The following is a 25,730-nucleotide window of genomic DNA, read 5'->3' on the forward strand; positions in this document are numbered from 1 at the left end:
TTAATTTTTAATGATTTTAAATAAAAGCTGCCATAGCATCTTATGGGTTTTTTTCATCTTTTCAGCCCGGGAACCCTTCCACCCTTTCAAACTTCTAACTTACCTGCCCGCTGTTAGCCAGGTCATCCACAGAGAGAGAAGGGTCCAGCCTCAGGGATAACCCAAAGTCACAGAGACAGCAGGTTAAATCATTTTTCACCAGGATGTTAGAACTTTTTAGGTCTCTGTGTACAATAGGGGTTTTGGGACGACCACAGGGTGTGTGATCACTATGCAGATGGGCAATCCCTCGGGCCAAGGACCCACCCAGTTTCCAGAGGTCCTCCCAGCTGATAATGTGCCGTGTGAGATATTCCTGCAAGTTTCCTTTAGCATGGAAGGCAGTGATCAACCAATACTGTTTACCAAGATCTGTCTTACGCTCCTCTGCTGTCAAGAACTGGAGGATGTTCTCATGCTTGAGGTTTACATCTGAAAAAATGTCTTTCTCAGTTTTCCAGGAGGCATATTCTTCATAGGGGAAAATCTTGACTGCCACGGTTTCATACTGTTCTGATGTGTTTTGCTTCAATTTGGCTTTATACACTTCAGCAAACCTTCCTTTGCCAACAACAATGTCCAACTCAATGGGCAGCAACTCTGTGTTGTGGTTGATGTTGTTGGCACAGGTAGAGCTGATGTCTGAGCGGTCATCATCTAACATAATGGCACAAACATCACTGCAGTCCTTATGTTTCCTGGGCTTAACATTTTTTTCCCATGCCTTGTTGAGTTTCCTCTTCTTATGAGTGCGGTAGGCATAAAAGATAACAATGACAGCAACAGAAATCACCAGTAATGGGACAAGACTTATGATTGTGACTTTGGAAATTTCGTCTTTCTCCTGTGGCTTCTGAGGGTCGTCTGTAAAGAACACAAGAAATACATTAAATTATATCATAAGTTTATATATAGAGGAGGCTGACAATAATTATAATTTTTATCCAGAATGCAATATATTATCTTCTCCACTAACAGTAAGTAATAAAAATTGTTACTGCCTTCTTGCTTCAAAATGTTATTTTGTATATAGGCCTCTGCTTACCAGGACTTCCCTGTCTGCTTATTTTATAAAAAGCCAGAACTGAATGAGAAAGAACCTAATGTAATTTAGTAACTTTGTTCTTCTCTCAGGCTTTAATGCATTATGGATGAAACCTCTTCTTTCCTGAATACAATAGACAAAGTTTCTGGCACTTACTCTGTCAATGTGTTCCTGAAAGATCTGCTCATTTAACCAGTCATTATTAGAACACACTAATTTTTCCAAGATAAATAAATAGAAAATGCAAGCTGTGAACTCCCACTTTTCCAGTTATCACTCCAGATCTAGTACATTTTAATATATTTTAGTAGTAAAGTTATCTTCAGAAAGCCTGTTCACACAAAACTTGCCAATATATATGGCAATATTCAGGCACAATATATATGCCTGCATACTTATCTGAAAAGAAAAAGCTCATTCTCATACTTTGATGTATGTGAAAGACTGTTGCTAGAACAAATTCAAACACCTGCATGTAAACAGGTATGTCCAGAACTGTCACCCCACCCCACGTACTTTTGCACGGATTTATGTATCTGAACACTTCCTCTGTTTGTCACTTGCTGACTGTACACTGGCTGTCCTGCTGTAAAGCAGTAGATGGTTCACTCCAAACTCCATGCCTGGTGCAGTGCACACACTAACATATTCTGGGGTGTAACATACAGGAAAGAGAAGAACAACAGGGACCTATTCTAGAATAGGGAGATATTCCAGGAAAAGTATGGATCATTATCCTAGAGATGGGAACTGCCCTGCCACCTCTAAAAATTACCTTCTAGTTCAGTATTTCTTAGAGAAGATAAAGTTTAAAAGGGAACAGTTTTATTCCAAAAATAGATTAAAAGTGGGTCAGAGTTTATCTGAACCTGATTTGATCGAACACATGGAAATGTCTCAGTCTATTTCTTCCTTTTGTGTTGGATAAAATGTACCATATTGTTTTTGCATGAGGGAGGGGATTGATTGGAAGAAGTCCTGGGAGTCAAACCTGAATGGACTAAAACAACTGAAGCTGCAACTGTAGTAGAGCAAGCGGCTTTTGTTGGCAGCATGGCACTCTAGTGGATGCATACAGCCATGTCACTGACTCAGGTTCTGTGCATCAGGCCAAATAAGTCAATATGAAAAGGAAACGTTCAGTAAGCTCTGAAGGGAAGCTGTCACTAACTACATTAGCCACAGGCCTCTATTTCCCCTACTCGGTGCCTCTCAAAATGAAGGTGAGCAATTCTAAAAGGGATGGGAGAAAAGAGTTTACAATTAGAACAAGGGGTACCTCTGACCCTCCAATTTCACTTGTAATCACTTTTCTGTTTAAACCCAGTTGGCAAGCAGCAGGAAACATGAGCTATTCAAAGGCAGGTGACAGGACATCTGAAGAGTGTATTCTTTTTTTATTTGGAAAAAAGTTGAATCCTGAACCAGGATGTGCTTCCTCTGTTTAAAAGGTTCTCCAACCAGATGTAGATCGAATAATTAAATCCTAACCTCTCTCACAGGATTTCAGGGAAGAGGAAGTGCCTTTCTAGCACTGGCATTCCCAGTCTAGCACAGGTCAATGGCATGCACTAGCAGCATCTACAAACAAAGAATATATTTCCTCCATTTAAGCAAAAGATTATTTTAAGTCAATCTCTCCTTCCAGATCTATACAAACCACAAATCCTTGTTCTCCAGTGATTTCTCTTGGCAAAAAGATGTTAGTAAATTTAAAAATTCTTAAATCTAAAATAAAAAAACCCCAAACCTAAAAGTTCATCACAAGTTACAGGCACCATTTCTGCTTTTCAACTTGTTACAGAGGGGGAAAAAACCTCAGTTTTTTTATGGCCCTTACAGGAGGAATATATTTAGAAAGTCCAGTGTCACTGTCAGTAAACAGAAGATTTGCATTGCTTATTCCCATGTGCCTTCTTTGCTTTCAGAAAATCTGCTTTATAAAGAACTTGGAAAACACCTCGGTGGAGTAGAACAGACTGCTTTGTGGGACAGCGGTTTTGGAGTTCTGGCTGCAAGCAGGCCACAACTATATGACACAACTGATCTGTAACAATGAGAGAAAATTATTTTTTTGAACATTCAGGGTTCTATTTTGTTGGGTTTGTTTTGTTTTTGTTTTTTATTGGCCACAGAAAAACGTTCTTGAAGTTTGGGCTCTGCCCTTGGAACAGAGTAATATGTCATCTGTATCATGTGGTATACTCTTTTACAGAGATGAACATGTCTTTTTAGGGCCTTTTAAGCTCTTTTTCTTTGCCACAGGGCTGCAATACGTAGACCAGATATTTGAAATACAAATGTCTTTCTAAATGAGTGACAAAACCCCCAAGATGTATATTAGTTCTCTTTCAGATTTCTCCCCATGAGTCCAAGCAGTTGGAGGTAGCTGGAAGCATTTTCAGATTTGAGAAGTAACTCACCCAAAGTCCTCACTCCTTGATTGTTATGGCTACCTGCATAAGGATTTCTGATTGTTCCTATAAGGCCCTAGACCAGGCTGTGTTATTTTGGCCTACATCTGAGAACTCTCCAGCAGACTTCACAGCCTCTTCAGCTCTTTCTCTTTTTGCACAAGAGAAAGCTCTGCTTGTGGTGCAGGGGGATTTCTGGGTGGAAGGGAAAAAATGTTGATGTTGCAAATGTTACTTGAAAAAGAATGAGAAAAAAATTTAATCAAAGCAGAAGCTGAGCAGTTTGGCCACTTCCCCTGAGCACTGTATCATGCTGCACCCCTGCTGCAAAGTGACACATCCGCTTTGGCACGGTCCCTTGGAGGAAGCAGGGGGTGAAAAGCATACAGCTACACATCCCCACCTAAAGCAGCAGGGATGAAGGCTCTGCTAATTTTCTGTATTTAAGACACCAGGCAAGTCCCACTCAAGGTTTGGGAAGTGCAAGAATGAGCACTCATCAGGGTGTCAGTACTGACAAGGCTGAAGTCTGAGCTTAGGAAGGGATTGAGCTTCCTGACAGCAGAATTAAAGGAGGTAGCAGGAGCAAAGAGCTGGTGGCACTGAGGTGTGGCCTGAGCAAGACACTTCTGGAACTGCCTTTGATTTTGACTGATGATACGAGAAGAATCAAATCAGCCATTCCAGCACAAGCTAACGATGGGATACTTCTCTGTTGAATCTGTGTACAAAATCAGGACAGGATCAAAATTCAGAGCATAGCTGTATGTTTTCATAGTGGCTAGCCAACATTTTCTGGCTTGACTACAGGAATCTAAGAATAAATACGTTCATTTGCTTATAAATAAATACACATGACTCAAACCCCATAATTTAAAAAATGGGTGTGCAGCTTCCTCTTTCTGAGCATGGAGTGAGCAAAACCCAGCTGCACAGGCAGGCAAGGAAATGGTTAAATGAAGCAGCCTTTCATGTTTTGCAAACATGCTCCTAAATAACTTTCCCCACCCAGAACTATTATTTAGTCAGATCAGTTCTTTCTTAAGCTTCAAAAGAGCCTATTAATATAGCATAACAATAGAGAAGTTGAGCTAAAAGAAAGCTTCCTGTATGCAGTTTAAACTAAGCAGGAGCCATCTGCACAACCCTTAATGTTACCTAAGCCTCGAGGGAACAGAACTCAAGTGCCAAGGAAAATGAAAACACTGTACAGCCCCTATTCAGTCATGAAGCTTCAAAGCACAAGAGCCTGTAAATTCTTTAGGTTGGATTAGGTGCCTTTGATTGAGCTTTAGTGTCACTGAACTTTGGAAACAAGAAATAAAACAATGGCAATGAAATGAGGACACACACTTGAATGCGCAGGGCAGCAGAATGCCCTGCCAGTACTGACAGAACTACTTCCTTGCTGTCTGCTGCTTTTGTGAGTTCTAAAGTTGCTTTCTATTGAACTGCTAGTGAAAGCCACAGAGCAGGGCAAGAATAAATTTCATATTAGCAGAATTCAGGTTATACATATCCATAGTGACGTATTGCGAGTTTGTCCAGTGTCTTAAAAATCCCCAGAAGCACAAAGTCACAAAACTTGGTTCCAGACTCAGGACTGTGATCTAGTTATTTCGCAAGCTCCCAAGACACAAAGCAGCCCTTTGAGCTGACTGGAGGACAACTCCATTTTGTAGCAATTCTGAGGTTTCAAAGTTTGGTTTGAATTCCACACTGGAATAAAAACTAACACTTTTTGAATGTTTTTGCTTAAACAGAATTTCTGTTCAAATGTTGCAATTTGGCAAGAGGTGTATGTGAGTGCTGAATCCCCTCCAGTGAGAGAACTGCTATGGACTACGGGAGCTTCAAGTTCAAGACCTGCTCTTTCTGGTTCAGGAGAGAGCTTTGCATCCCTGCGTACTCTGAATTAGAAAAAAATGTGAGTTTGAACCTTATGTGTGTACTGATTTCTGAGCAAGGCACAAAGCAATAAAATATGGAAAAGCCTGCCCATCCCTTTAGTGCTTCTGGATGAAAGCTAGTTCCACAAAATGCCTCATTTTCAGTGAAATGAAATTTCCTCTGAGCAGCTGTTTGGAGTAACTTAATTTATCTCTATTGAAGAATCCTTAAGTGAAAATGAAATTCTGTCGCTGTATCTCCTGTACCTTCCTGATTTTGGTCTTTTTAGAATTAAAATTGCTTGTAAATCTTCAGTAAAGCATTTTTTGATGAAAAAAATTGATTTTTAAAAGAGAAACTCTGCTTCTGACATTCCTATACTTTTCCCTGAAACCCTTATCTTGATGAAGAAAGTGGTCTGAAAGTTGATCTAACTTTTAAAAACTTCTGCTAGTTTTACAGGCATCATTTTGGAGGTTTTGAGAATGGGGATGGGGAGTTTTATAGGGGGTTGGGAGGGTGTTTCCTTAGGAAAAATGTTGATCCTGACTTAAAATACTTGACAATAATCAAACTCAAATGCCGCACCTCAAACTAACCTGTAATTCTTTATCTTGATAGTTTCTTGGAAATATTTTAATTTTCCATACTTGCTGGAGATGAAGATATTGTTTTTTAATTTAACAGGAAATCAGTTCCACCCCTCACTCAGCTCTATGCTGAACCAACTGATGGCAGAAGACAGAGATTACTAAATTTGAAAATCAGAGTGGGTTCTGTCTTGCTATCCAATGGAATATAAACCCTGATATTTCTTGTAGTCTTTCTTGAAAGTTAAATTCCTTCAGCAAATTCCTGAATTTTAAAAGAGCTTTTTTTGGATTAAGTAAACCAAGTCTGTCAAGGCCAGTAACTTGTGCTTGAGCTGTATGTCTTCATCTTTTAGTCTAAAAGGAATATTACCAGGTTATCCAAAACAGTATCTTGTCTCCTGGAGAGGCACTACCTCCAGTAGCTGATAGGTCTGCCTGGCCTGCTACAGAATCATAGAATTGTTTAGGTTGGAAAAGACTTCTAAGATCATCGAGTCCAAGTGTTAAACCAGCACTGCCAAGTCCATCACTAAACCATGTCCCTAACTGCCACATCTGCACATCTTTTAAATATCTCCAGATATGGTCACTCAACCACTTCCACAGGCAACCTGTTCAAATGCTTAACAACCCTTTTGGTGAAGAATTTTTCCCAACTATCCAATCTAAACCTCAACTGCTGCAACTTGAGGCCATTTCCTCTTGTTCTATTCCTTCTTAACTGGGAGAACCCCCACCTCACTACAACCTCCTTTCAGATAGTTGTAGAGAGCAATAAGGTCTCCCCTGAGCCTCCTTTTCCCCAGGATAAACTACCCCGGTTTCCTCAGCTGCTCCTCATCAGACTTGTGCTCCACACCCTTCACCAGTTCCTTGCCCTTCTCTGGACACACTGCAGCACTTCAATGTCTTTCTTGTCGTGAAATAACAGAAAACAGGACTCAAAGTGCAGCCTCACCAGTGCTGAGCACAGAGGGACGATCCTTTCCCCCAGGCAGCTCTCCAGCCACTCATCCCCAAGCTTGTAGCACTGCATGGGGCTGCTGTGATCCAAGTGCAGGACCTGGCACTTCACCTTGTTGAACATCATACAACTGGCCTCAGCCTGTTCAGATCCCCCTGTAGAGCCTTCCTACCCTCCAGCAGTTCAACACTCCCACCCAACTTGGTGTCATCTGCAGACTGGCTGAGGGTGCACTCAATCCCCTTGTCCAGGTCATTGATAGAGATATTAAACAGGCCTGTCCCCAATAACGAGCCCTGGGGAACACAGCCTGTGACTGGCCACCAGCTGGATGTAACTCCATTCACCCACACGTTTTGGGCTAGACCATCCAGACAGTTTTCTACTCAGCAAAGGGTCCACTTGTCCAAATCATGAGCAGCTAGTTTCTCCAGCAGAAATGATGTCAAAAATTTTCTAGAGTCTAGGTAGACAACATGTATAGCCTTTCTCCCAAAGACAGTAGAAGTTGAAAGGTAAAGCAATCTCTAGAGCCTGTTTCTAAAGCTATCTTTCTAAAATACTGTCATCCACATGGTTCAGAATTTTTGCCCTAAGGATGTTTACTCAAAGGTATGGGAACTCATTCACTTGATCTTTTGGGTATTTGGCCACCTGAATGTTGCTCTGCAGTCAGTAAATGGCTGGCAAACCAGACCCAGCTCTCAGAGCACTTAATGCATATCCTTGCCCAGTGCCACCACTAACCTCTTTTCCTGAGAAGTAGTAAGGCAAAAGCATGAGCAGTTTTGGAGCACACTCACTGCTGCTCTCCCCTGCAGGCCAGCAGTTTTGCCCTCGGCATGTGACTACCCAGGGTATCAGGACCCAAGACTTCTCTGTAATACCTAGGGAAAATCCCCAGTTACATGACCCAGTCATATGTGTTACATGTTGGAAGAGTCATGCATATACATCTGTCACCTGATGGGAATGGCTGCATCTTAGTCACAGGGGTGGGAGGCAGGCAAACTTGATTGCCTCTGGGTGTCTTACTTCAGCGAAAAGGCTGGGCAGCAATGATGTAATGGATATTTCATCTATTGTAAGCAGAATTTTGTTTCTCAACTGATTGCCAAGCATGCTATTCAGCACCCAGGAGGTTTAAGAAACTCTTAAGCTCTAAGACAGAACAAATAGTTTGTTGCTGTTTTTATTCCCTCACTGCTGGCTAGAAAGTGTAATTCCTTGATTTGCTGGCACAGTACTCCTTTGCTTAAAATCTCCCACCCCCAGATGCATTCCCTTCTTATCTCTCCCATTCTAACAGATCATTTCACTGTGTCTACATGGCATCTCTCACACATTTTGACTTTTGTAGCTGAGCTTTCCTACTCAGTGATATGAGAGCCGACATATTCTAAATTTACATGATGTGACTGTTTTTCTGTGATACATGGCTAAGTTATACAGCTTGGGTGTCTGCTGCTGTTTGCTGGTGGTTTTCTGGAACAAATCAATCTCTCCAGTTTCAATATGTTCCAACAGATGCCACACATTAACCACTATTTTTATTCTCAGCCTGAGTTTCACCCCTCCAACCTTTCCCAAAATATTATGTTGCCAGTGTTAGTTACAGTTTGTTTCTGTCTGTAATTATTAAAGTCTCTTCCATGACAACCTGATAAAAGGTTGGCCACATTCCCACACTTATTAAGCTCTCAAGTGATGCAAATTGTAACAAATATGCCAACCAGACTGGAAGAGTGCTGCCTAGTTTGTTTTTATACAAATTTGTAACCAAGCTGGAATGGTTATTTTCCTAGGAAGCAAACAATATAAATAATACAGAGCAAACCCAAATTTTGGCTTCTTTAGCCTCTTTCCATTCTATTTCCTTTCTATCCCACTAAGTGATTCAGACATTCAGCATTAGACAGCCTCTCCTTTGGTTACACACAGCTGCAGGCACTGGGTGGGACTCTTGTGCCTGTAAATACCTAAGAGGAAACATAGAGAACAAAGCCAATATACAAGCGGTGAGAGGCTGTGTGACACGTTATGTAATGCTACTGACCTCTTTTATGGGGCAGCTGGAAGACAGTTACCTTCTGAACATGTTAGTTGGATAACAGAAAAAGAGATTAATGAAAGCCTTTGTTAAAATCCACTTGGAAGCAGTCCATCTGTAATCATCTCCCTTCTGTTGTTCCTTGAGCACCGGACAACTCATCACATAAGTATTTATGGTCTCATGACTGTGCACAGATCTTAAGTCTGTTCTTAAGTTTGAGATCCTTCTATGCAGTCAAGTAAAATCACTAACATTTTGACTCTAGTAAGGAGAGGAAGAGGAGAGAAAGAAAGGAAAAGACGGGCAACATGTTAGAGACAAGTGAGAGATATCAAGTTAAGGAAACTCTAAAACATCATCCATATCTCCTGTGATCTGGGCATAGGACAAGGCATTGCACAGGCATGCTTGCAGTGCTTCAGGCAGCAGAACAATATTAGCTCTCCCAGGTAACAACCATACACAGTGAGCAACCACAGCACTTGACACACTGCAAATCCATAGACTGTAATTTGTTCAGGCAGATGACTCACCCACAATTGATTAATCAAATACTTACATCTCTTACACTCTCAATTAGCCAACTTTGTGAAACCATGATCAATGTGAAGATTGTTAGCAGCACAACTCTCTCCCTTCCTTGGCACACTTCCCCAGTTAGCTTCATTATTCTCATAAACTCTTGTTGACCTGCTGTTCATGTCTATCACTGAAGTTTTGATACTCCAAGGCAACTATCTGGATGATTCAGAATTTGTACACATTGTTGCTGCTACAGATTTCTCCCGTATTTGGGTGAGATGGGAATGCCCAAAATAATGACCTCATCTTGCAGGACATGAGCAATTAACATAGTCTACCTGAACAATCCCACAGACACCTTGGTTTCAAGCTGCATACCATGGCAAGACAGGTGATGATAAAATATTACCGCCATGTAAGTTATTAGAATGAAACAACTGTAAACCAAATAGAGCTGTGTTAAAATCCTGTTTCCAGATTTTGAGTTCTCTGCGTTGTTGCTTGGATTTGAATTTGATGCCCAGGATAACAACTGCATATATACTGACAACAGTACTTAAAGGATTTGTTTTCCTGTTTGCAATGTCCAGTGCTGGGTCACCCTTTTGCACATCACTGAATGAAAGTGCCTGAATGAGCTGCATAAAAGGAAGAAGTTGCATGGCATAGCAGGTAGGTCACGCACTTTGTAGCCAAGGAAATGAGATTCCTGCATATTACTAAGATTGCCTAGTCATCTTTGCCTGTGGAAAATGGGTGAGATGTGGGACTGGAAAGGGCCCTGTCCTGCTTGGTCCTTTTGGGTAAACAAGCCTTGACCTCAGTCAAGGAACTCAGGATTGTTAATAAAAACCAACTTTGTTAGACAGTTGTCATGCTCACACTGGCTGATGAATAGAGGCTGGAAGATGGTGTGGCAAAGGGAAGGTTGAGGAACAGAGATTCCCAAACATCAAGGGAGGACTGAGAGAGACTGTGCAAACAACTACAGATAGACCTGGTTCATCACAGAAGGTCAAAGCATAAGAAGGTAAAGCAAGATGTAGAAGATCCACTAGACACAACCAGACATCAGGGAGGAAAAAACCCTGGTAGTCTAGCGCTCATTTTTTCCATGACAGTAGGGCCAGGCCTCTGTCTGCTGCCTAGTCAACCTCTAGCCACCCAGGGCCTTTTCACCCTGATTTTAGTTAATCTTTTCCAGTGGTTTTGTTCCCTGGCTTTGCCTTTGGGTAACACTGACATTAGACTTTTGAATAAATAATAATTACAACACACTGGCATTGAGTTTTGCTGTGAGAAGCATTTTTCCACCACAGGGCTGTAAGTCGCTTGCCAGTGATTCACAATTTTGTTTGGCAAAAAGGGGATGTATTAACAAACAAATACACAGTAGTCAGATTTACAATGGTTACCTGTCTCCTTTATATTATTTCTCCAAGAACTATAGAACATTGTTTGGAGTGATTCTGCACACAGTATTTTCGATGAGGTGCCTGTGGCCTGAAACACCAGGGATCTGAATCAGGGTCAGCCCCCTGATACAGCAGAACTACAGGCATGTTTAGGTGCATATCTGACTGTGTTTTTCTTATTTTGCAGACTGGTCATTTAAATGAAAGTCCATACAAGAAATAGGCATTTGATTTGAATGTAACTATTTCAAACATTTCTAAAGCCACGCTTGGGTGAGTCACAACACCTCCCAATACCCAAAACCCTTAGGTGCTTGTGTCTAAAACTGGAGTCATGAGATTTGCCCTTCACATTCAAGACTGATATGAGCCAACAGTGCTATAAACCAATTCTTCCATAAGCAATAACAGCCCAGCTGTGAATCACTAAAACATAGTGACTAACGTCAGGTGGAAATTAGAACTTGTTGCCTTACCCATAATTTTCTTTCTTACCTCAGAAAAAACAGAAACAAATTAAATCTGGTCTGTCTCAAGTGTGTATGCAGGAAGAAGAGGTAGAACACTAATCATTTATAGCAACAGCTTGAAAGGAAAGGCTGTGATTAACAGGTGAAAAATTACAATCTTTTTTATCATCTCAATTTCTGCTAATAAATGAGTAAAATCACTGTTTGATCAGGCTTTTTTAGAGTAGCTTTTGTCTGCTCTCTAAAACTACAGAATATGCAAAACCACTGCAAAAAATTCTTGCTCTGGTGGACAAGAAATGTAGAGTAAAAAAAAAAAAGGCAAGAACAATGTATGGAATAGATTTGGATGACAGTCATTCCAAAGGCAAAATTATTACAGGCTATTATCTAGTTGTCTGGAGGAGCCATGGACCAGCTGGCTGTGATGTTCTGCTCAAAGTTAAACACAGACAGGAAACCGCATGTCTGATACTGTAAAAATCGTTTGTCTTCCTGCCATGGCTAACCAGGCAAGCAACCCAATGGGGCTGTTTTCATTTAAAAGAAACACTAATCCACAACAATAAAAAAAGGAATGACAAAGCCTCAATTCTCCCCCCTTCCGACTGCAGTTAATGCCTGTGTTTGTGAATGAACTGGAAATGTTACAAAGTGAAGTTTTACATTATTTTAATTTTTGTCTGTAGTTATTCACTTAATACATATGAATGCAGCACATGGTTTTCATGAGTCACCTAGAGTGCTTACAGCACATGACCTAGAAGGAAAAGCTCCACTCGGAGGAGTGAAAGGAATTAGGGCAAAAAGACTGGGTTTAAATTTATATTACTCCTTTTAGGCTATTCTGGAAATGTGAGTGAGGCTGCAGAGTTGCTGGGAATTAAGGCACTTGGTGTTGAATTTCTAGAACAGTTTTCATAAACATACACACTGAAGACACACATTTATCACGGTGATTGCCTTCAGCTATACAGCTCCAGGAGAAACAGCTATAAGATGACTAATTCATAACAAATTAGCCAAAATCCACAAGGGTGTGGTTCATGCTGTACAAAAACACTAGACAGCTAACACAGAGTAAGATCTATTCACTGGGAATACATTCTCTTAAAAAAAATCTAGGCAATCTGTTAGAATTAGGTCCTGGATCTACCCCCTGTGCTCACATCAATACCAGTATATACTCCAAGCTCTTTAAAGCTCACCCACGTAAGGGCTGGTCACACAACCACAGATCAGCAATCAGGTTGTCTGGTTTCAAATCAGGCTTGGGGAGGGAATAAGGAAGAGCATGGGACCAGATATGGACAGACTGGGCCAAGGGAAAAAAAGACTTGCTAGCTTTCTCTTGTCTAATTTGTTGTGGTTTTGTGACCTAAACTAGTTCGCCTTCTTGGAGGACTGGGAAGTGAGAGCTGGAAGTCACTCACACAGTTGTCCACCTCAGTGCAGTCACGGACCATGTTTTCCAGGAGTAGAAACAGTGTCCCAACCCTTTGTTATCTCAGGTAACGAGGATCAAACTATATCCTGTTCTGAGGAACCTACAGGCAATGAAGATGGGTTCTGTGTGCTGCAATGCTTTAGAAGTGTGTGCACACAAATTTCTCCACAGAAGGCCTCAAAATTGCCTGCAAGAGACCTGACTTCGTCTCAGTAAAAGCATCACTATGGGATCCAGCAGGCAGGAGAAAATAAAGCAAGGGGTGTGTGTGTGGACCCACGCACATCCGTGTGTGCAGCATGAGGTCCACCAGCCCTATACACACCTGCACCACCTTTACTATGTTTGCAGTGGGCTGAAGTAGAATGGGGACAGGTCGTGATTTGGTCTATAGTCAGATTTCCCTGGTTTAACTGAACCCACATACACTTCCTTTTGCCATAGTAAGAGCGAGGTAACATATCCCCCTGAAAAGGAACCTTCTAGCTACTTCACGCCCACCACAGAAGAAGGGCAGATGGTCAGTTACAACAGAGAATCTGACTTAAATTTCACATTCTATCAAGTTATCAGTAGCATTTATATATGCAGATGACACACTATGGCAATACAGCCTTTTCGAAGAGGCAAGACCTTAAATACAGAATTTGCCTCTAGTTTAGGTATTATAATGTAATTAGTATATGCTGCATTTTGGTCTGTCAACAGAACAAATGTAAACGTCTTGCTTTCCTCTTTAATCAGTTTTAAGTGCAATGTCTCAGGCTGACTATCAGACTTATTTCAAAAGGAGGACAGCCTGGCAGAAAGAAATATCCTCTGAACGCACAAAAGGAAGGTTGAGATTTTGCAAGATTCAAAAGAGACCAAAAGAGCTCCTGCAACTAGAAGTTTTCCTCCACAAAATGCAAGTCCAAAGTACATTGGTATTACACAGTTGCAAGGAATGTAGGAATGCAAGGTAAATTATTAAACCTACCTGATGTAAAAATGAGCATATCATTGCATTCTTCACTTGTACAGGAACACATGAACATCAATCCCCCATCTTCCTTCTTTTCCCTCATCAAACACTTCTTTGAGTTGTAGTCATCCAAAACGTGACCATAAAGTGTTTTTTGGGGATCATGGCAAATTGTTTCTAAGGTCACATTTTCATCATTCTGTCTCCTGAAAATGAAAAGGAGAAAATTGAAATCAAAGAAGGAATATTTTACAAAGGGAGCAGATAGGACTGCACCTGCCCAAAATTTGCCTCTTTTGAAAACATAAATAGTACTTAAAGAGCATCATGTATTCTTTTCTGTCTTTCCTGATTTGGCTGTGTCTGGACTCCTCACATTTGTACAATGGCACAGCTATTCCTGTATCATATTACCACAAAGCTCGGAAGAGTGCCTTTGGAAATCTCATCCAGAATTATTCAAGCTAGTGTTCAATGAACTGCTGTGAACCTTGGAACATACTTTTGGTTTTTGTGGTCACTGAGCAGACAGTAAAAATCTGTGTGAAATTATGATAAAAAGAGAATTATTTCCTCAAAATCTGAGGAATTTCTATTGAGTTGGCCTTTTATTTATTTTTTAAGCCTACAATCAGCAAAATTTCTGCACTGCACTGAAGGAGTTATCTTTATATTTTAAAAAAACCTAAACAAATAGAAAACAAACCCCATCCCAATACCAATAATAAAACTGATGCAAGCTAGAGTTGCCTCACTATCAGCTGACAATCTGAAACATATTCCTGTATTCTGTCCTGGTCCATAGATTTCATTTCATTGACAAAAGACTGAAAGGTAAAGAACCCTTTAAACACAGTTCTTAACTCATTTGCCTTTTGAATAAATGACCATGAAAAACCTGTAACATATCTTAAATTTCACTACAGTCCCTTTTTATGGCAATAATAGACACTGATCAGTTATTAAAGAAGCACAGGACGAATATAGAACAGCACACTGGAACTGCAAATCAAATGTCTACTTCCAATTACGCTGAACATCTCTTCAAGTCAATGGACACAACTAATCCCTCAATAAGTGAATTAATTATGTCTCTGGGTAAGGGCTTCTAATTATTCTCCTAAATCAGCAGCAATGCTGCAAACACACAGTTCTGTTCCTTTTGTCCAGTTATGAATTCATTAACAGTGTTTCTTGTTTTCCTTGGTAGGATTGGATTCCCATTTATGGAAATGCAAAACCTCAGTTTTTAGACTGGAACACAAGTTTAAAATCAAGAAGTCCTAAACAACTCATTTTCATAAACTCTTGATTTCTTTGAATCAAGACATAGGCTGTATAAAAGGCATCATGCCTACATCGAAGTCACTAAATACACAGAATTTTGTTTAACATTAGGAGAAAGTATTTCTACCTGGCAATTTACATGGCAATAAGCCTCCTGTTCTATCTACATAATAGCCTCCTCCTATCTACATAATTTAGTTCACTTTGAAATCTATGAGAGAATTGTCTTTCTTCAGCAAATGTCACCACAATACTCTCTTGAGTCTCAAATCTGTTTCTACTCTGAGTGCTGTGGGTGGATGCAGCTTACTGGTTTGAGCAAAACCATCCCTCTTTTCCAATAACAGCATAAGCTGCAACAGAACTGTTTTAGAAGAAAAAAGTTCCCAGAACATTTCATATCAGAATTGTTAACCTCAAACAACTCTCAGTATGCTGACCACAGATATGAGTGGGAAAGGAGAGAGCAAAGCCTGGTGAGGGAGCAGGGACATTCTGAATATCAGAGTAATTAAGGAAAGTACTAAGCAATGGTGAATTAGGGTGTGCTCCCATCCCCACCTGTATGACGAAAAAACTTACCATATAGCAACACAGACTTCACTAGTTTTCTCACAGATAGAAGTGATGTTGCAGTTGCTCTTGCACTGATGTTGATTTGAGCAGGTTGTTACTTTAATGTCACAAAATTTGCATAGGTTTGGCATTTTCAATCCACTTTCCTTATTTCTGTCTACAGGTGACATAAATTCCGCTTAAGAAAAAAAAAAAGAGAAGGAAACTCAATAACGGTAAATTATCAGGTTGCATTATTGCTTATTAAAAAGATAAGGTTTTCAGCAGCAGCTAACATTTCCTCCCACCTTAAATTAGAAAATTTTTGATCTTTCACAGCTACCAATTTTCTTTACAACAAGGTAAGTGCCACAGTGTCAAGACCAGGTTAATTAAAGTGAATTTGAAAAGTGAAATAAGCTTCTATTGACTTCAGAGGGAGCAAAAGTTGCTTTGTAATTTGCAGAATTAACTTTTTCCAAGACCAGTTTGCACTAAATAGTTCTCTGTTGACATTATTCACAGGCAGCATATCCCCACGTATAAAATTGCCAAATTTTATATAATTTGGCACTGTGTGCCAAAGTGACTGTGGATATCTTAGTGAGAATGCACATTAGCTGTGTGATGAATTTTGCAAGTTTGTCTTTACTAACCTAAGGTATAACATAGGTGTCATCCCTAGTCTGATTACTCTTCACACAGAAAAACACAGAACTGGAACTGCCTTTCAGCTTAAGGTAGACGGTCGCAGATGAAACTCAAGCTGGATATGCAACAGGGCATCTCTGCCTCTCATGTAATCTACTACAGGAGTCTTACTGGGCTAACTCAAGGGGACTTGAACTCAGACTAACTTGCAATGACAGCCTGTCTTGTAGAAGTCTACTTTGACCCAACAGCTACATTTTTGCACCCAGGCATTGAATAATTACTTGCTTACTGATTCTGAGTCTTAGTACTCACCATCTGCTTCAGTGCGGCAGCAGTAAGGAAAGAGGTATTTTTTGTACCACTGTATGAATTTCAGGAAACTTACTTTTAGCTCAAAAACTATTTTGAAAAGCCAGTGTGACTATAAGGAAGAGAAAATGCTGACACAAACTTCTTTCTAAAGCTAAAATGAACATGCAACTATCTGAAGTGGAGCAGACAATCAACAACAGTTTCAGTCTGACTCATTTTTTAATATAATTTGAAAAGTAGGTTGGATGACTTTAGGAGATACTGGGCTTCATTCATACAGCAAAGGCCTTCTCTTGTAGCCACCTGCGTGTTAAAACTATGTTCATACTGCTTTCTGTGGCCAAATGTTGCTAGTCAACCAGTAACAGGCAACTGGGGATTTGTAATTTCCCCCTCTCTCCTCAATTAGCTGAGAAATCAATTTTTTCCTTCTAGAACTTCACTCTTTACTACCATTAGAATATTTTATTACAGGAAATAAATATACTTGATTTTTCCAGAATGAAATAAAAAGGCCTCTTGCTAACATTTTCAATGGATTTCTGAGCCATTGTGAGGGACTGAAAGAAAAGTTTTCCCCCTCCATCCAATCACACATCTTTCTCATCACTAGCATGCTCTGGTGCTGATATAAAGTCTCTGCCATTGGAATCAATGGCAAAACTCCCAATTATTTTAATGGTATAGAAGAAGGTCCTATGCAGAAGGGATGGTTAGGGTGAGCTCACTGGGTGTGGCAGTGCACTTCCCCCCGCCCCCCACCCCTGTTTTTGGCTTAAGCAATAGCTAACAGCAGTGGCTGTGATGGCTGCACCTGGCTTAAGCTGGACTCTCGGAAGACAGATAATAACACAATAGCTAAGGGCCATAAAACTTACTCAACAGCAGAGGGCTAGTTGAGCATGCGCCAACCAAAATACAGCTGGTATGCAAGTATTATTGCAAGTATTATTGTAAGTCAATCATCTTACTCCATAAATAGGGAACAGCCCAGGGTCCGCTGAGCTCTCCTGTGTGGCAGTGGGCTGCACGCCAGGATCTCCCCTTGAATAGGGAAGCCCCTCAAGGTTACTCTCCGAGGTTGAGGGAATCCTTATTGCATTAAATACTCAGTAAGTGAATTGGGAATAAGCACACTGAAACTTTGAAATCTTAGCTAAGTGAGATAAATTATTGGTTGTGCACATATAATCCTTTAGACATAAACCATTGACAAAGCCTGGAACTAGGTCTGGATTCAGCCACATTTAGAAACCTCTCAGAAAGGGGTTTAAAATACAAGGAGGTCCTTTATGAACCTCATGACTCAACTGGAGGGTCTCTCTGACAGTTTTGTCTCACCTTGCCCTCTGTGCAGTAAATAATCAAGTGTACCTTGCCATCAAAGTTTGTTAAAGCACTGTCACATTTACTATCAAACCTTGCTAAAACTCTGGTTTATGTCAATAAACATTGCTACCTCTTACAAGGGAGGTGTGTCACTCCATTCACGACACTGGGAGCACTTAAATGGGTGGAGAATGCTGGTATTATATTATGGTCTCACAGAATTTTAAGCCCCAGGTAAACATTTCTTGTTCTTAATTATATGTGTTGCAACAACTCTCAGAAGCCACGCAGAGGAACAAAGCCTCACTGAAGTAGGTGTGGTAGGATCTCAAAAGGTCTTGAATCTAGCACTCTATGAAATATGTGTTAACATCATCATCATTATGGCAAATTGTTCATCTCTTCTGGATGGTACCTCTTATTCAGCACAAGCTGAAGAGAAACTAATAGCTGTATCAAATTTATCTAGGCTACAGTAATGATTGAAACAACCTGATAGTGAAGGACTATCCCTCTGCCCAGAAAGAAACAAATCTATGGTCCTAAAAGCCTGGATGAACAATACAGACCAAAATTCAGGGAGAGATGAAGTGACTCACCCAAATTTACACAGAAAACCTGTGGCAGGATGCCAAGTATCTCACTACTGGCATAGGGGAAAGACATCTGCTGCTCAAACTGCAAAGACTTTTGCTGCATCTACACTGCTTTCAGCTCTGAGTTCACATGGCTCTGTACTTCACTGGGCAGCTGTGTCGTGATGGATGCCTCTGCCATAACCATGACTCAGTTCTCTCTAGTGCCTGCAGCACTGGAGCCAAAAGCCACATGAAGGTGGGTCCTTAGGTGAATTGGTTCAAGCACATTGTATTGGTTGAGAGGCAGGGCTTGCCACTATGCTATTCTTGGCTATGCCAGGTTCTGCCAAGACTCACCCACTGGAACAAATGGATGAAAAGACGTTTGGACCTCTTCCAAGGAGGAAAAAAAAAGCCCCCTGGAAATCAGCAATCTACTGTGAGGTCACAAAACTCACAAACCTTAAGTTTCTAAGTTAGTGTGATAGGCCTTAATTTAATCACTAGCAACAGTAGCAAAATCTGGGCACTTAGGGCCAAGTAATTTCTGATCAGGTTAAATTACTGGCAAAAGTTAATGGGGTTCTGGGACTTCCAGAACTGACTACACCCATATTTTCTCCCCAGAATTCTTGTAACAGAGGCTGACAGTTCAGTGCCTCTCTATTCATGCCTCTGGGCAGTTCAAGGTAATGGATAAACTGCCCAAGTGTACAAACTTTATTCCATGCTTCAACATTTGATTTAAAGTGAGACTGCAGTTTACCTTTCCTAATATTAACATAATGCTCTAACAGGTGTTGGTGTGCTTTTCATTACTACAGCTTGGCCATACCCACTGTGATAACCCATCTAGTTCTAAACTAAAGTTGAGTTTGACTTTTTCTATCTGATGCTGAAACCAAACACTGCAAAGGGCCTGAGAAGAAATTGGGAGTCAGATGTGAACCTCAGTATCACTCCTCTGATCACAGTCTGGTACTAGACTGAGGATTTAGAAATCCTGAAAACTTGGTCTCCTTCCAAGTCACATGAACTCACCCCTACCTCTAATCAACAAAATCCTGCCTGGAGAATGACAAGTTGGTAGGGTTCCTCCCTAGGAAAGTGTATTTACTCATTCCTCCAGGGGCCCACAAGCAAGGAGTGGCTCACTACCAGCAGGGCTGCTCTTCTTCTTGTAGTCACTGAAATGTTCATTTCTCAAAATATTTGACTATCCTGCTGCTCACTTCATACCCCATGAGCAAACTCCTCAAGATTTTCTCCTGTTAAGACAACCAAAGTCAAACACCACAGACAGTAGCAACCTCTGATTTTGCATTAAAAAAATAGTGGATATAACAGAAAAGTCAACAGAGAAATCACAGATTTGCACATGCAAAGGAAGCCATCCTACAATGTGTGCTTGTCTCCAAAAATTTGAATTTTCCATCTACTCTCTAATGTTAGTTGTCTTATTTTGACATCTACAGGAAGCTTAATTCTAGCTTTCCTTGCTTCTTTGTCCATGGAGAGGGCACCAAATAAAGACTGCAGTTTCTTGGCTATGAGGCTTTCAGCCAACCAGTTCTGCATAGATCAGTCACCATGGTTAAAATGCATGGAACATGCAAGCCAACATGTGGGCTTGATATGGAAGAGACACTAGAATGGACACATAAGAAATATCTACTCCATGGACTGTGGTGGAGCCAGGCTTGCAGGACACCAATTCTGCTCTATGGTTCACATCTTTATTTATGATTTCTCAGGACATTATAACAGTACACCTCACCCAAAGTCTATTGACTGTCTTGAAGTTGTTTGCTTTGCCTCTGTTGTTTTTTAGATATGCAACTTTCATTGAGGCTTAAGGCAATAGTTTACTTTCCTATTATATTTTAGTATCATTACAGAATTCTCACAAGCTAACAACATTTAAATAAAGCCCAAACCCAGATACTGTCTTTTTGGGAATATCTATACTGGAAAACTTTTTCTGTCTTAGGATGCATTTCAGAAACAGCAGCCAATATCTCTTACTCCTATCTTGTAAAATGCTGTCACCCCACTTCTATTCTCTCATCCAGTGCCTCTGGCACATGTATACTTATAAAATAATATTGCTGAGCAGACAGATCCCATCTCTTAAAAAAAATTAAAAGAAAATTGCTGAGAGAGATATTGGGATGGGAACTCAGCTAACTCAGCAGCCATGAAATAATTCCACCTGATGGGAGAGACTTGAATTTAAGACTTCACTACATCATGGAAATCTGCAAGGAGGACAATGTCTTTGTCAGAGAGTCTTGAAGCAGATTGCCCTTGTTCTCCCAAAGACCACAGCTCCATGACATCATAATCTCAGTGACTGAAAAGCAAGTAGCAGCTATGAAGAAAATCCAAACTGTATTACCTCCTCATTCAACAGAAAGACATCAGGTTTTGCCAGGAGCAGTACTAAGCACAGCATGATTTACATTTTGACTACCATCCCCAGTACACGATCTATAACCTCAACAAACTCTGACAGTGATGGAGACACACGGAAGTGGAGAGGTGATGGTTCAAAAGCACATTTTTTGCCTTAAAAATATTGATGAATTAATTGCAGGAGTGAAGGAGTCAAGGAAAATGTATGATCCAAGCTTTGTTTTTAAGACCTGGATATATCCTGATGGCTATTCTTAATTATACTGATTATGTTCAGTGCTGTAATACACGGAAAAAAAGACAGAACCATGATCAATCCTGAAGATAAAAAAAATTATGAGTTACAAAATCACAAGACTAGCCAGACAGATTATGGAAATAAAGGAAGGGGAAAAAAAACAACAAAAAAGCCCCGAGCAATCAAAAAACAACTGTTGGGTTCTCCTTTACTTGCTGTTGCTGGCTGTACTCTAAGAGTGTTTTTTGAGACAAGTTTTAAAACTTTGGCCATAAACAGAAGGTTTGGAATTACTGTCTAACTAAAAAAATGAAAAGATAAAAAGAAAAATAAATCACTGGAATCCACGAGGTTAATCTTCAAGAAATATGTCAGCTATTGTACTACTCATCATACAATCACAGGAGCTGGCAACACTGCAGATCACCTAGTAACTCCCATCATAACACCTTTGGGGTAACCCAATGAAATATGTGTTTTCAATTTTTCAGTTACAGCTGCAAGTTCTAAGTTTAATGCCATCTGAGTTGAAATGTAGTGTCACTGGTACATACTCCCATACTTGCTATGTGAGTATGAGCTCATGTAGTTCATACTGTCTTTGACACAGCTTTGGGCTGCAGTCCCTTGTCTCAACTATGAGTTACCCCAGCAGGATTACCATGGATACAGGACTTTCATGATTTTGTGACTGTTTCTATTAAGATTAACAGCAATGATTATCAACAGTGCTGAAACAGCCTCTGTAAAGCCAAAGAGCTATCTTTTACGTACAACTAAAATACATCAGAGGAAAACAGGTTCCATGAATGTTTAACCCACCAGATATTTAATTATCTCAGTGGCAGTACTCCAGAAAACCACATTCCTACAGATTGTTTTACAGAATCTTTCAGCCTCGATTTTAGTTACAGATCAGTGATGACCAGGGAGCACAACAGTTGCCTTAGCCAGTACTTACAGATGTGCCTTTAAGTGTACCAGTTGAACTTTTGTTTGCAAAGCGGGACCTTTGTGTTGCTTCCGTGCATGATCAGACCACATCGGGGCTGATAAAAGCCAAAATAATTTCCTTTTTGTAAACACATTTCTTTGCAAAGTACTTGGAGGAGACGCATGTCATTGCTTCTCCCTGTCACATAATGGCTTTTGCCCATCATATGAAAAAAATGCAAGTAACACCTATCAAATGACAAGAGTACAACTGTGAATGCAACAGGATGCACGTACAGCCCTGAAACCCATCCTACCACAAAGCAGCCCCAATGAGTTGAGCAAAAAGAATGATTCAGCAGGGCCCACAGGCTTTTTTCATGTTTGTGCGAGCTATGACATACTTTTCAGCCATGACTGAGAAGTCTGCTAGGAAAGAAGAGGGTAGACTAGGTAACCCCTTTCTGACCAGCTAGACTCAGCCAGTAGCAGTTTGGCCACCCCCAGCTGAAGGAAGGCCAAAGCAAAAAAACTGGTTCACAGCAGGAAGACACTGATGGACTGCACCAAATTTGGGTGCACTTCCCACCTACCAGCAGATAAGGCACAGGGGAAGTGTAGAGGGAGAAGACAAAAGGAAAAGGAGCAGGAGTTGGAAAACTTCATTTAACCTGCAGTGGAAGTGCCTGACTTTTAACAGCAAGTGGAACTGGCAAAACTTTGCTTTAGGGATTGCTGCAGGCACTGACACAGAAACAGAATCAAATTTGGCAGGAGCTGGGGGGAGGGACACGTTCAGAGAAAACAGAGAGGGAACAGCATACTAAGCTGGAGATCTTGAAGATAAAAATAATTTTTGTATTTAAATAATTGAAATAACACTATTTTTATCTGCTGTTTCCAAAATGAGCTATCATTAGCAGTTTTAATCATGGGCTGGGCTCTTCTCTCTGGTACAGGGCACAGCAGTGATCTGCCTCAAACACGCCTAAGAACAGAGCTCGCTGCCATGACTCCTGACTGACAGTAGTCCAGCTCAGAGGAGACTCCAGTTCAGTACTTACAATAGAAGCATGATCACATTCTGAAAACAGGGAATAAAAATAACATTATTGTGATACCTCAAATAATGAGATGGATTTTTACCTGTGGATTTTTAACTTGCAGCTCTCTTCCACATTTTCTGGTCACTGTTTAGCACTCCATGGTAGGCGGAACAAAAGAATACTGTCTCTGGGCAAAGAGGCTGAAAAAAATCTAAATGATGGCTTCCCATAGGGCTCTTAAATGGACATTTCATCTTCCCTGACTTTAACCCGCAGCCTCCCTAATACAGCTGGTAAACAGCACACAGCACTGCAGAATCGTAAGTGATATAACATGAAGATCAATTTATTCAACTATGACCACAGGGTCTAGCGTTTTTTTTTCCTGCATAATGCATTAAATTGGGAATTTACTGGAAGTTGTGTTTACTGTTTAACCCCTCCTGTGTCTTCAGATATACAGTGAATATTGAGTACATCAATGCTCCTCTGATTCTCAAGATAAGCAAAACTAGCTTTCCTACTTTGTTGGAATAAGCATGATTCATGGTTCAGAACTGACATTTGCATAACTAATTCTGACCTGTACAATAAAAAGCATATCTTGCATCTTCATCTCCTTTTGTATTCTCATCTGCTCAATGAAAGCTGCCATTACTTCACTTGAAACAGAGCTGAAAGAGCATAAACACTTCAGCTTTATACAAACATTAATTTACCAACTTACAGGGTCTGAGAAGAGACAGCAGTGATTCAAGCATTATACAATTATTTCTGTGGCACTTTTTCATGACAAATGAGTCTCTGTGAAAAACCCCCCAACATTTAAAACATACATAAGTAGGAACAATTCTGACTCAGAAAAACATAAATGTGTCTCCACTCGCTGCTACAGAACCTCAACAATACAAACCCATGCAATTGCATCTTCTAAGCAGTTTGAATGGAGTTTCTGAGCCCATTGTGCCTCTTCCTTCAGCCAGTTAAGAAAGTCTGTTTATAGTAACATGCTTCACTCCTGCTCCCTCGACAGTCACACCACCAACAACCTATTTCAAAATATGACAGGGCTCTTCATTCTTCGTAATAGCGATGGGGAAGGTGAATCATTTGTCCTGATGGAGGCACATATTCCCTCCAACAGCTTAATTTATTTTCTTCTCTTTATCTCTCTTACTACAAGAGTAATAAGGAACATCCACCTTAAAGAGTCATTTGACCCCATTTTCAAGGGTCTATTTATTAAATTCCCAGTTTCCAACAGGGAAATTCAGAAGTCCACCCGGTACAGGTGGGACAGAGCTTTAGAACATTTTCTAATAACATTATGGTTAAGCTATTTCTATTAGTTGTTAACTATTCCATAGAGATACATCCTGGCACTTCAGTTTATCTGCAAGACTACTGAATGTGCTCAATGTCAAACTCAAAAATTCAAAAGGTCATAAAAAAATTAATCATATTCTTAACGTGTCAGTGGTGCTTATCCAAAGGCATTCCTTTCTTACTTACTAGCAGTCCTAAATGTCTGTCTTGTGATATCTGCTTAATGCAAATGCAATCTTGTCTGCCTTTTTAGGTGCACTCTTAGTGGAGAGGCTACAGGTGGGAGGAAAGCAGAGAAGTTTTGAAGTCTCAGGGCATCTTCTGCTAAACCTCTGGGCGGCAGAACAGATTAGGATCTATGGTAGAGGCAAAAAGGCTTATTTCAAAAGTGTTAGAAGCTTTCTGCTACATTGTATTGCCAAACCCTCCCGTCCTTCCCATGGGGAATTGCAGTTGTGATGGACAGAGTAGGTGGGCACATGGGTACAGTTCCCATTTTTCCCTTACACAGTCGGCTGTTGTGCTGGCTCATCATCCGCAACACCACAGCACGCTGTGCAGATGGAGCCTGGCCCTCAGCTCCCACAGACCACTGCACAACCAAAGACACACAGAAATCAAAAATAGTAACATGCTTGGCCAAACACTCACAAATGACACTCTTATAGGGCTTTACTCATATTTAGTATACAGTCTCACCCTGCTTAACTTTCCAAATAGCTTCAAGTAACTAAGTGCTGGCCTGGTAAACACACACGAGTTTAATGCATTAAATTAAAGGGGTGAAGGTTTTAAAGTTTTGCATGTGGATCCTTCAAATCCTTTTAAAGCTGATTTACCTTGATAGAGGTTGCATTAGGAACAAGTCTAGTCAGTCTCAAAGTTGAGAATTACAGCACACAAATTTGTAGTGGTTTACTCAATTACTTTTAAATCAACTATAAGCTGAAGAGGTCTGAATTCTGTATGTGAAAAAAAGCTTTCATATTACTTGACTATCTACCTGCAGTGTTTTCAACAATAATAAGGAAGGCTGGAGAGACAGAAAAAAATCATTGCTTCCAAATGCAAAATGGAAATTATTTGAAGACTGTTCTCTACACTGGCAGCATGCAGCAACTCAGGTGGCAAAAAGCCAAATCTTTCTCCTGAAAATACAGTTAACTCCTACTAAAGTTAACCCTTGCTACAGTTAAACTCTTGCCAAATGCATATCCTTCATTGTATTCAAAAGAGCAGAC

General features: G+C 40.4%; 1 protein-coding gene across 1 annotated transcript in view; it reads right to left on the reverse strand.

Moving 5' to 3' along the window:
* The window catches only part of TGFBR2 (transforming growth factor beta receptor 2), a 59,204-nt gene that overhangs the window by 15,686 nt on the left and 17,788 nt on the right, over positions 1-25,730 (reverse strand). The window contains exons 2-4 of the mRNA XM_029961949.1: positions 15,686-15,857; positions 13,832-14,022; positions 104-903 (exon numbers count right to left, since the gene is read on the reverse strand). Coding sequence (XP_029817809.1) covers positions 104-903; positions 13,832-14,022; positions 15,686-15,849 — 1,155 coding nt within the window. The 5' untranslated portion in view covers positions 15,850-15,857. The remainder of the gene's footprint in view (positions 1-103; positions 904-13,831; positions 14,023-15,685; positions 15,858-25,730) is intronic.

This window comes from Manacus vitellinus, unplaced genomic scaffold (assembly GCF_001715985.3).
Source record: "Manacus vitellinus isolate BGI_N305 unplaced genomic scaffold, ASM171598v3 scaffold_3_pilon, whole genome shotgun sequence".
NCBI classification, from domain to species: domain Eukaryota; kingdom Metazoa; phylum Chordata; class Aves; order Passeriformes; family Pipridae; genus Manacus; species Manacus vitellinus.